The sequence below is a fragment of the Camellia sinensis genome, chromosome 11, assembly GCF_055761805.1.
Source record: "Camellia sinensis isolate YWXY chromosome 11, ASM5576180v1, whole genome shotgun sequence".
Taxonomy (NCBI): Eukaryota; Viridiplantae; Streptophyta; class Magnoliopsida; order Ericales; family Theaceae; genus Camellia; species Camellia sinensis.
Window position 1 is genome coordinate 92,604,477 of NC_138971.1, and position 13,481 is coordinate 92,617,957.

General features: G+C 36.1%; 1 protein-coding gene across 5 annotated transcripts in view; it reads left to right on the top strand.

The window, feature by feature from the left end:
* Positions 1-4,869: 4,869 nt before the first annotated feature.
* LOC114280714 (Transducin/WD40 repeat-like superfamily protein) overlaps positions 4,870-13,481 on the top strand; it is a 97,242-nt gene continuing 88,630 nt past the window's right edge. For 4 of the 5 annotated variants that reach the window (XM_082894329.1, XM_082894330.1, XM_082894331.1 and 1 more), the window contains exons 1-2: positions 4,870-5,312; positions 6,419-6,549. In XM_082894329.1, coding sequence (XP_082750455.1) covers positions 5,205-5,312; positions 6,419-6,549 — 239 coding nt within the window. In that variant the 5' untranslated portion in view covers positions 4,870-5,204. Of the gene's footprint in view, positions 5,313-6,418; positions 6,550-8,881; positions 9,042-13,481 lie in introns of those variants that run through there. The other variant, XM_082894332.1, reaches the window with a different exon arrangement.

A 13,481-nucleotide genomic window follows, 5' to 3' on the forward strand; every position in this document is an offset into this window, starting at 1 on the left:
CTAATAACTGGATTAAGAACACATAACGTTTTCAAAATTGGATATCACGGTTAGTAGAGGCCGGTCTTCGGACCGGGCGAAAGGGGGTGCTCATAGCTGACCTTCCCCGATCGTACCCAAGCTCCCGAGCCGAGACAACTCCGGTGATGACGGACATGTGGCCTTCGGCACTGAGTCAGGGTTTCCTAAATTTCCCCATTTTAAAAATATTTAGGTGGCGACTCTGTATCTGGCAAAGCAGTCCATGTTTGGCACTACTTTTTCAAAAATCTGTTTCTCAAAACGATTTGCCAGATTTGGACTCTTTGGTTCAGATTAAGAACCGTGACACAAATCGCGAGTCCGAACTGTAGCGAGGTCCCACGCGGGCGCGTCTACAGGTAGTAACTTGCTAGAGTCACTCTTAGTTCACTATCTTCAATGTGAAGCATCTCAAATGTCTTCACAATTTGTTCGAGCCACTCATCCGCTTTCTTAGGCTCAGGACCACCATGGAACTCATCCGGTTTGGCCCGCAAGAACTCTATAGTAAGGAAACTCGCCCTTGACTCCGTGGTGTTCTCTCGGGCTTGATTCTCCACCCTCAACAAGTTCATAGACTTCCTTAAAGCCCCTGCCATTTCTCAAGCTAGAGCCCCCATTGTGGTTTGACCCGCTTGTCCCGGGATTCTCGCCTGCCCCACTTGTTCGGCCACATTAGCTTGGCCGGACTCTTCCTCTTGCATCGGAACCTCATGGACCAGTACCTCATGCATACCTCGGTGAGCCCTACCACGCCTCCTGCCTCTACCACCATGGGTTTGACCTCTTCCTGACATCCTATAAATGACAATAGAATTAATTTAGCACACTAACCCACACGTGCCCGCAACTTGCCTTACACATTTGATCACAATAATTCTATACATTTCTCTACCATATAGCAATTAAGTTTCACTCCACTTAAGCACTTAGTCATATAAACACATACGGACTATTTTTTTACGATGAAATTCGTCCCACGAAAAACCAAGAATTCTTAGTAGAACGAGTATAGATCAAGTACCTTTCTAATGAGACCTCAAGGAATTTAATAGGCGTAAACAACATCCCAAAAGTCCAGTCTCATACCCATTTAGTCACATAAGCATGTTATCACGTAGTCACAAAATGCATAACACTTCCTAAGCATGCTAAATGAACCCATTGTGGTTAAATAACCACTTCCCACGAGCTCCAAGTATTCAAACCTGGTAGCTCTAATACCAAGTCGTAACGCCCCAAATTTCTAGCCCAAATGATAATACAACAATCATGGCTCTTTCAAGGAAAACCGAATATAAATCTCCAAACTTACATTACATGATACAATAGTTCTTCATGCAACAATATATTAATCCAACAACAAGTAAATAAACAAATAAATACCTCCAAGGGTTTACAAGTTTCCAAGGCTTGAGCCTAGTTACACAAAACAGTTATTCAAATCCACACACATACAGCCCTTGGCTTACACACAGAGTCACAGCAAAATGAGAGTCTCGTACTCTCAACACACATTTCCTCGCCTTTAGTTAGGCGGGATCACCACATCTTTTCCTGCACAAAAATCCCGTAGGGTGAGCATAAGGCCCAGTAGGAAATCCTTAACAAAGTATATACATTTTATACAACTCTCAAGAGATGAAATGCACATGCCATGTTATGCCCTTTTTGAAGATAAATCACGTTTTCATCATTTGAAATCCATCATGCTCAATGATATCATGCAATTTCAATTGTTCAAAACTTAACAATTTATTTCAAGGGCGGTAAATATAACTCTGGTAATCTCTAGGTCTGTGTCTGCATGTAGACCATACAAGTGCTGCCAAATTGTCATACTTACCCACGTATTAACCAGAAGCCTTGACACCTGTTCGCGCAGGTTTTCGGTCTTTCACCCTGGACTTTCAGGCCAACTTATTCAATATCATCTACACTACCTATCAAGACTTACCAACGTATTTACCCCAAAACCATTTCATGAAAACTTGTTTCTCAACATTCTTTTCTCTATGCAAGTTTTCAAATCAACTTTCAAATTTTAATGTAATCAAATGAATTGTTATGCCAATAACACAAGATGAATATAAATACTTTATTCTAATTCATTATCCAAGGAATAACACAATTCTCTCTTCTCAAGTATCCTTAACAATTAGTCATTTCAAAACTATTCCAACGTTTTGAACAATAATTTCGAAAATGAACAACAATTCTCATATTCCCTGAAATTCATCATTTATATAAATATAAATAAGAAAATTTCCAAACATCCATTTATTTTGCAACGAAGCCCACGAGAAGTTAACCAACTTTGATGAAGAACCTATGGCAGAACTCTAATGGATCTTGAGAAATCAAGGTTTTGATCCAATTTGGCGAAGGGAAAAGTAGAGATAAGGGAGAGGAAATGTTTTTAGAGAGAGAAATATACAAAAGTGATCTGAAATATCAGATTCACGAATTGGTATAACATGTTCTGCTCGAGCGTGGAAAGCCTCGCTCGAGCATCAAATACACCTTCCCAGTACTTTTGTAAACAGGTTAAACTTCTGAAACCAAACATTCTCCGCTCGAGTGCATAAACGGCCGCTCAAGCGGACAAGCAACCTCGATCCCCGACCTGCCCAGTCAAAGTGGCAAAACATGAAAGAAGGCTCGAAACTGGGATCGCTGCAGATCCTATTAAAAAACAAAATGAAAATAAGCCACTTCCTTAAAACAAACCTAATTAAAATTAGAAAAATCAAAATGACATGAAAATAAAAATACAAAAACTATTGTTGTAATTTGTCTTTATTTTTTTTTATAATAAATTATGACGGTAGTCCTTGTACTTTGATTTTTGTGTTATTTTGATCCCTATAATTTCAATTGACTCAATTTTGATTCTAAATTTATAATTTTCTCTTAATTTGGTCTAATTGATTACAACTCTTACATCTTTTTATGAAAAATATGCATATAAGTTTCACATGTCATATTTTTAATGGGAAAATTATAAACTTATTAAACTCAGTAAGTTAATTTCAATCAATTTATGTATAATTTTTCATAAAAAACACTAACGATGTTATCAATTGGATTAAACTGATACAAAATTTAAAATTAAGAATCAAAATTGAGCTAATTGAAAGTGTAAGAACCAAAATGACACAAAAGATAAAATGTAAGAACCATTAGTGTAATTTATCCTTTTTTTTTAGAATTTCGTGGACCACTAGTAAGGGATTGTTTGGAATGTATTAGATTAGTATCCTTTTTAACTTTTTACAAATATATATATATATATATATATATATGTAAAAAAATAAAAAAATACTAGGGGGTGAGCATGGTCTGGATTGGTTTAGATTGGGACAAAATTAGGACCAATCCGTTATCTATTATTCTTGATAAATTGGAACCAATCCAATCCGTTTAAATCACGGAACTAATCCGAACTAATCCATTTAAACACGGATTGAATCGGTTTAAGACCACAAATTCACATAATTAAATAACAAAAAAAAAATATAGAACATTTTTATTTCATAAAAACATAAACATGGCATCAACCAAAATCAATAAACAAAAGCAACAAACAAAAGTAATAAAACTAGATACACATTACACAAAGCAGAGTTCTCCTTTGTATTAAAACTAAACATAGTATTAAACAAAAGCAACAAGAAAACTAGTTTTAGATAAACAAAAGTAACAAAACTCCATGAATAGAAGCAACAAACAAACAAAAGAATAACAGCAGCAACTCAACAGCAGCAACAACAAACAAAAGCACAACAGTAGCATAGCAACAACACAATAGCAATAGCAGTAGCAAATTCCACATCACAACAAGCCAAATCACTTTCTAGCAGCAATGTTGACATTGGTTAGTGCTGCAAAAAAAAATTATGTCAGTTTAAACTAAAAAATAACACAAAACATGAATGTGATAAATTGAATATTGAAATTCCATTACCTCTTTCTATATCCTCCAAATCTACGAAGTTTTCTTCCATCTGATGTGGCAATGGCGAAGCACGCAACAAATCTTATGTACAAATTAAACTTTCAACAAGCTTTGAAGTAAGAGAACTACGAAATTGATCAAGGATACGACCTTTAGTGTTGACAGTAGACTTGAAAGCAACAATAGAGACAAGAATGGCCAAAATATCCATTGCAACTTGAGAAAACTTTATATGTTGAAGAATTTGTCTTTCACCAACTGAAGATGTCAAAGTTTGCAGTTTCCTTTTCACAAGATTCTTCCAATTAACTATTTACTTTTGACTTTCCTCCATCACATTCTTCTTCCTTCAAAAGCTTTTGAAATTTTGTCATGAGAGACACTTGGTGCTCACTTGCACCAATGTTTAATTGATTAACGATATCTACCTCATGAACCATTTCATTGGAAGATGAAACAATTGTCTCAAACTGTTTATACTTATCAAACATGTTATTCAAAAATTAGAGATAACTTTTAGTTTGAAAAAGAGAAGAGAGGAAGAGTACCAAGAGAGAGATGGGAGTGTAAGAGACAGTGGCGTGTGATATGTTGAATTAGGGTTAGGATTTAGCTTTTATATGGAATAAGAAATGATATTATATGAGAGGGTCTATAGTATAAATATTTGTATACGGTCCGGATTGGTTCTAATCCGGAACCGATTCGTGACCTACGAATTTTTAATTTTCAATCTAGAATTGAATCATGAATTCAAAAAATTAATCAAAACCTATCGGATTAGATTGAACCAAATCGAATTAGGAATTATACCAATTTCCTCCTTCCCTAAAAAAATATGATCCAAAAAAAATATGAATACAATTTTTTAGTGGTAGCCAAACAACTCCAATATAAGCCACCGAGCGGGAACATTTCAGGTCAAACATTTGAATAACTTTCGTTTTACTTGTCTGCCCCCCTCTGTCTCTCTCTCTGTACTGCACTTGGCACTTTCACAAACTGCTGCTACTACCACTACAAGACCACACACACCCACTTTAATGTCAGTGGTTCACCGGAAGAAGCTGTGGATTCGGACAAATCGAACTTCAGAGACCAAATTTAGGGTTTGAAGTTTTCCCCAGTTTTAGGGTTCAAAAATCCCAGTTAAATTACACCTCAATTCGATACACCCCTTCTGAATCGAATGTCCTGAGCTCCCTTTCTCCTCTGGGTTCAGAAAATGAATGAGGGAACTCGTTTGAAGTTCCAAAACCCAATTGGAGACGCCATTACCAGGATCAGATTCGCTCCCAAATCCAACAATCTCCTCATCTCTTCCTGGGACACCGTATGTATTCTCTTCATTTCTGCATTCCTTACTCTACATCTATCTATGTCAAAATTACTTATGTAATGTATTTCATTTCACTCATGTGTATATATATATATCTTCTATCTATTTATACTATTGTATATGTGACAAGGTTGTAAAAACCATTACTTAACGCCGTTATGTAACGGTTGTGGTGATTACTGACAACTGTTACGGCCGTTATAGTAGTGTGACGAAAATTCATATGTGTAACTGTTGTTTTTGTGTTACATAATGGCCGAAATGGTGTTGTAACGGCTGTACCGGTTTGTTACAGCACCGTTATACCCTTTTACAATATTTTATATTTTGAATAGCTTCTTTCTCCCAAAAAAAAAACTTACAAAAAAGGAACAAATATTCGAGTGATTCAAGTCTAAAGAAAAAATCTTATATGAATTTTTTTCTTTATAATTTTTTTTATAAAATTTTTATTTCATGACATTAACATGTAAAATAAAAAATATACAAACAGTGATTATATTTATTTTTTATAATCATTTTATTTAATATTTAATTGTAAATATTTTTTTATTTTGTTATTGTAATATGTTGCCTAAAAAGTGTCTTTAAAAAAATACATAAAAGCAGTAGTTCAATTTTTTTTTTCTTTGTTTATGGCACAATTTTTATTTTTGTAATCATTTCATTTAATACTTAATTATAAATAATTTTATTTAGTTAGATGTAAAGTGTTGTCTAAAAAAATGTTTCAATTTTTTTTTTTTTTTTTTGTTGTTGTTGTTTATGGTACAAATTTTAATTTTATAATCATTTTATTTAATAATTGTGAATATTTTTTATTTAGTTAGTTCAGGTATTGGACTTGGTGTCTAATTGTTTGATGGCTTATCCTTCTTTCAAAATAAAAAATTATTATTCAAAGGCGTGAGCAAGGTTTGAACCCAAGACTTGGGTTTCATTAATAACACTCTTACCACTTCGACAACATATGTATTATGATATTAATTTCTTTATTATTTATTTTTATTCTTATTTATCTGAATTACACATGCATTGTGTGTGCCACCCGCTAGTATATATGTTGATGTATTGTGGTGGTTCATGCAAAATGTGTGCAGAGTCTTCGATTGTATGATTTGGATAGCTTTATGCTCCGAGTAGAGGCTCCCTCCGAAGCTGCACTTCTTGATTGTTGTTTCCAGAATGAGTCAGTTGCTTTTGGCGCTGGTTCTGACAGTTTCATTAGAAGGTTTTTGAAACTTCCCCAACAAATTTTATACTGTCGTTTTTTTATGCATGCATTTATATTTAATCGGTAATTGAGCTGCATTTTTGGAATCAACATAGTTGAGCTGTACAATCAAGCAATATTTACGCGTACACAATTTTTTTTTAAAATCTAGTTCTTGAGGTAAGAAATCTCAAGATTTGAATGGAAGTTTCCTTAAATAATGGAGGCTACTTGAATAGTTGTAGATGTCCAAATCATATAGTAACAGCAGGGGCCTCCATTTACTTGTCTGGCAAAATGTTGCATCATCAAGTGATTTGCTTTGGCAGTGATGGAACATACTGTGAATTGGCGATGCTCATTAACTATTGTCATGACCTCATTTGCTGGGTGTTAATGACTATTGAAAGGATTGTCACTTCCGATGGAAAGCTGATGGTGCTGAACCACCTCATACTTTTTCCTTAATCAATATGTAAGTAAGAAGACATTTGCCAAAAACTACTCTCAACATCATTTTATGGATGACTGCTTTGAGGGCTTGTAATTTTAGATGTAGTTATTTCATTCCTGTCTTATCTTTTTTGTCAAATTTGCAATTTTACTCATTGGTTTGGACCAATTAATGTGCGCCCAATGAACAAACCAATTAATTTATTTTATGGCCAAGGTCTTCTGAGAATTGAGAAAGTAACAAAAGTTTCATGTCCTAAATTTGTACATAAATCATATATTGTAGGACTTGTAGAAAAAGGAAAGAAGGTCAATCCTTATTGGGAAAATGGAGTATAGGTTTCATTATGTAATATGTGAAATTGATAGCAAGTCATAGTCTGCAAACTTAGATGTAACTTCAAGAGGCTTGAGTGGTAAATGTGAATTATATGAATAACTTTGCATAGGTTGCATCAGTACCTCCATAATAACTACCATGATTAGAACCGCGACCGCCACTACTAGACACCAAAGCAGAAGAGGCGAGAGAGGGGGAACCAGAACCGGAACCAATCATAAGGGAGCGCTGTCCCAACGAGGAATGTAATAGGTGAGAGTAGGCATTAGTAGTTGTAGGGAGTCTCTCACTAGCAAGAATTGGATCCTTAAAACTTCGCAAGTCTGAATCCAAACCAGAAAGCAACAATGAAATCATAAACTCCTCCCAATTGTGCTTGTGCTATGTCAAATCAATGGTAAAGGATCTCTGCTGTAATAGTTGATCCCACAAATTCTTTAGATTGTTATAATATTTAGACAACGGACTCCAGACTGCTTAGAGGCAAACATCCATTCATACAATTCATACACATGAGAAACATTACTTTGATGGGAAAACAATTGAGAGAATCCCAAATTTGCTTAGATGTCTTACAATATTTAACAGTAGTCGCAATATCAGGTTCTAAACAATGCCAGGGCCGCCCCATCACAACAGAATCCCCACTTGACTAACCATCAAAGGCCTTATCGTCTGGAAGGGGGGAAGCTCTGTAACAAATAGAAGTTTCTTCTTACGTGAAAAAATCTTGATAGTATGGGCCCAAGCCATATACTTTAGACCATCCAGTTTCTTTGTAGTAATGGATTCAGGCAAATAAGCATGGGGGATTTGGCTTTAGTCATGGATTTTGCCTCAACCATAGGAAAAATAGGTGCCTAAGTGTATAATAGCACAAGAAGAAAACTTCAATAGAGAGAGATGAGACTGTCACGCACTAAACCACCTAGGCAAAGGCAACGAAGCACCACACAAACCAAAAACAATGTTTGTAGACTTTCGAACCAGAATGTTGGAGCCTTTACAAGTAGGTTTGACTACTGTAAGGGTAAAAAATTCACCAAACCAAACAACCTCAAGAAACCATTCAGATACTTTAGTTGACATCCGTAGAGCATATTCCAGGGCAAAAAAAAACTTCGGGTAATGTTTTAGGCAATAGATGGGAAAAAAAAAAATTCTAAAAAAATGAAAATACTTGAAAAAATGAAAATTCACGTCAATGCCTTCCGAAAAATCCACAAAAATCACCATAAGGATTAGGAGGGCAAGATGAATCAATCTATGTGTTCGCCCAATCACCTTTGTTTCCACTTCATAAGAAAATCTGGAAGGCAGTTGTTCCTCATAAAGTGAAGTTTTTTATGCTGTCCTTAGCTCATAAAAGTGTCATGACCAATGATCTCTTTCAAAGGAGAAGGTTTGATCACCTTCTTTGTCCTCAATGGTGCATAATGTGTAAGGGGAATGCGGAATCGACAGACCATTTATTTCTACATTGACCGGTGGCTCTTATCTTGTGGCAGCAGCTCTTTGGACTGTGAGATACAGTGGGCAGCTCTGGCGATATGCACACACATGCTTCTTGTCAACTTTGAAGGGTTTGGAGGCAATAGGAAAGCCAAAACATTGTGATCTTGCATCGTTTTTGCCATCTTTTGGACCATTTGATTGGAGAGAAATGTAAGAATTTTTTTATGGGAAGGAGTTGCACGTGGAATCTTTGTGGAATAAGGTGGGTTACTTGGCTTCATTTTGGGCCTTTGGGTCTCCCCCATTTAAGGGGCTTTCATTTTTTTTTTTGATTTGTGGGGATTGTGCTGCTGTGTGTTATTCTTGGTGTTGGACTGTTTTCTAGGGTGCACCGTTGATTGTTGTAGTGTTTTCTTTTCACTGTATGAGGACTCGTTGTCCTCTCTTTGCTACATGATTTTCTTTTAATAAACTTATTTGTTGATGCTCAAAAAAAAAAAAAAAAAAAAAGTGTTCCCCCAATCATGGGGTCTGTACAGATGCTGACATCACGCTAATGTCATCATACGGATGATGACACCAGCTACCTCGAGACTATCTCTAGATCTCAATAACACTGACTAGAAATAATCAAGAAAGAGAGGAGAGAAGAGAATATGATGAATGGGTTATTGGGTCATAATGAAAAAACCCTCACCCAGCACGTATTTATATAAAAAACACTAATGTCACTATGACAATAAAACCCTCACTATAAACTTAAATCAAAAAACATTGCTGACAATTCTAACTACTTCAAACTTAGAGAAAGGAGAAGGAAGGAAAAGGGTTGTTGCAGGAAGATGGTTAGCTTAAAAAACGTTTTCACACCCGATGCATATTATCTTGAAAAAATTGCTCTCTTGATAAGGCATTGGCAAGAATGAATTAGAAAGCTCCATCAAGAACAAAATTGGCATATGAGGCATGCTGGAGCCGCACTTGTACAATTGTACTAAAGTTATGAAAATATAAATATTTATTTTTGTATCATATTGTTCTTGAGTATCACTCAGGGTGTTCGAAATGCTTTTACAACATTGAGTTTTTGTTATGTACCTCATTAAATTCATGGTAGAGGGGTTGTTAATTGTTTCAAGGATGTTGACATTAATTTTCAATTCTTTATTCTAGAAATGAAATTTGAAGGTAAATTGGTAAAATATGTCTTAGTCCTAGAGTTTGAGTCTAGGAAGTTGTTTGGCAATTCCATTTAGACAAACACTTTTCCAATGTAATCCTTTAATTTTGATTAAATTGTAATTGTTCTAGTCTATAGATTTTGTTTTGGTTCTTAGTTATGATGAATCCTCATGCCCTGGATCTATGGCTCCGTTTATTGAGGTGATCAAGACTGCCATTTAGGTAGAGTTAATGAAGTCAGCACTCAAGCCATGAACTGTGCACTAGAGTGGTCAAGGTCGGTCTGAACACTTTTTTGTTTTGCAATCTGATCCAGATACAGATCTAACCGACTATGGTTTCTCTCTCTAAGGACGAAAACTATCTCTTAGTCGTGAAATGTGCGCTTGAGTGGTAAAGGTTGGTTTGAACACTTCTCATTTTACAATCTAATCTAGATTCAAATCTAACCGATTGAGGGTTTCTCTATCTGAGGATGAAAACTATATTTGAGTTGGAGAGAGAACTTAAATTACTTGAAGAAATTGTGAGCTCTATGGATCAATGGTGATGGATTGAACTCTTCAAGGTCTATTACACTTCAAACCTTTCATACCTTTACTTAGAAAATATGAGGAAGAAGAACTCCGAAAATATGAGGAAGAAGGAATATATTTCTGTTATATTCAAAACTTCTTATCTTACAAGACCAAATGACACTCCTTATATAGGAGATATTACAAACATCATTATAACCCATTATATGCCACTTATATATTATATATTACCACTATCTACCACTATCATATTATATACATGCCACTATCTACCACCAACACCACTATCATATTCTATACATGCCACTATCCTTCACCAACACCACTATCATATTATATACATGCCACTATCTACCACCAACACCACTATCATATTCTACACATGCCACTATCCTTCACCAACACCACTATCATATTATATACATGCCACTATCTTATTATATACATTAACACAAATTTCCAGCACTCCCCCTCAAGCTGGTTTGAAGATATCTTCCATAGCCAGTTTGCTAGTTAGCTTATCAAATTGCTTCTTGTGTAGTCCTTTCGTTAGCACATCAGCTAATTGTTCACCTGTTGGAAGGTAGGTCATACAGATTATGCCAGCATTGATTTTCTCCTTGATGAAATGTTTATCCACTTCTATATGTTTTGTGCGATCATGTAGAACTGGATTATGAGCTATAGATATAGCTGCTTTGTTGTCACAATAGACCTTCATAGGTGTCGGGTGAGAAAGCTTTAATTCTTCAAGAATTCTTTTAATCCACATTACTTCACAGATTCCATGGGCAACAGCTCTGAACTCTGCTTCTGCACTATTTCTAGCTACCACATTCTGTTTTTTACTCCGCCATGTAACTAGGTTCCCACCTACAAAGGAGCAGTATTCGGATGTTGATCTCCTGTCTGTAACACTTCCTGCCCAGTCTGCATCTGTGTATACTTCAACTTGAAGATGTCCATGTTTCTTGAACAGTAAGCCTCTCCCTGGAGTTCCTTTCAAATATCTTAAGATCTTATAAACGGTCTCAAAGTGCTCTGCCCCTGGTGAGTGCATGAACTGACTTACCATGCTGACTGCAAAGGCAATATCAGGCCGCGTATGAGACAAGTAAATCAATTTCCCTACAAGTCGCTGATATTGTTCCCTCTCTTTGACTTCTTCAGCCTTAGCAGCTTGTAACTTCAAGTTAGGCTCGATCGGAGTCTCCACCATCTTACAACCAAGCATACCTGTTTCTCCAAGGAGATCAAGAACATATTTTCTCTGATTAACGAATATACCTTCCTTGGATCTTGCAAATTCCATTCCGAGGAAATACTTGAGGGCTCCCAGATCCTTAATGTGAAATTCTTTTGCGAGTTTCTCTTTGAGGGCTGCTAACTCTGCTTCATCATTACCAGTTAAAATGATGTCATCAACATAAACAATCAAAATTGCAATTTTACTGTTTTTTGAATGTTTATAAAATATTGTGTGATCTGCTTGACTCTGCGAGAAGCCACAACTGATAACTGCCTTCCCAAAGCGTTCAAACCACGCTCTTGGTGATTGTTTGAGTCCGTATAATGACTTGTTCAATCTGCATACTCTGTCGCTTCCAAGTCTCTGCTCAAATCCCGGCGGTAGGCTCATGAACACCTTCTCTTCAAGATCACCATTGAGAAATGCATTTTTAATGTCAAGTTGATGTAGAGGCCAATCTGAATTTACTGCAAGAGATAACAGTACTTTGATGAAATTTATTTTAGCAACAGGAGCAAATGTCTCCTGATAGTCGATCCCATAAGTTTGAGTGAAGCCTTTAGCCACCAGTCTCGCCTTGTATCTCTCAACGCTTCCATCTGCGTTACATTTTATCGTAAACACCCATTTACACCCAATTGTTTTCTTGTCTTTGGGTAGATCAACTATCTCCCAAGTACCACTTCTCCTTAAGCATTCATCTCCTCCATGACTGCTAATTTCCAATTCGGATCATCCAATGCTTCCTGTATATTCCTTGGAACAAACAAGTGTGAAATCCTAGATGTGAAAGCTCTATGGTTTTTAGACAGTCTTTGATAGGAGAGGTAATTTGCAATAGGATGTTTAATGCAATTTCGGACACCTTTCCTAATTGCTATAGGAACATCAAGGTCGGAAATAGAAGGAATAGGATTACCTAAAATTTCGATGCCAGAACTCGGGTGGACATTTGGGTCATTAGGATGGACATTCGGGTCATTATTCCTCAGATGAAATCGCTTCCTAGTATAAACTTGAAGTTTAGGATTTAGATCATTTTGTAGTACTTCTCCCCCTAAACAAGAATCTTCTTGACTAGGCACCATAGAACTTGGTTCTCCTAAGTGATCATTATCAGACAGATGTGGTTTTTGTGTAGGATAAATGACATTGGGGAGCGGGATAGAAATATCCCAAAAACGGTCTTCTACTCCACTTGTCTCCCCCTGAAGAGAAGTGTTGGGGAAATAGGATTTTGTTTCTACAAATGACACATCCATACTCACATGAAATTTCTTGGTTTGAGGATCGAAACACTTATACCCTTTTTTGTTTGAGGAATAACCCAAAAAAACACATTTTATAGCACGGGGGTCAAGTTTTGAACGAAATTGACTGGGAACATGAACATAGGCAGTACATCCAAAAACTTTGGCGGGTAAATCAGAAAACAACCTCGTGTCAGGAAAAAAAGTTTTGAGACAATCAAATGGTGTTTTGTATGTTAACACCTTTGTAGGCATCCTGTTTATCAAATAAGAGGCTGTTAAAATTGCTTCACCCCATAAATATTTAGGAACATGCATGTAAAACATTATAGCACGTGTTACTTCAAGTAGATGTTTATTTTTTCGTTCTGTAATGCCATTTTGTTGAGGGGTATCCCGACATGTAGATTGATGAAAAATCTCCTTTTTTTCCAAAAGCTCACCCAACTGCTCATTGAAATATTCTGTTCCATTATCAGAATGTA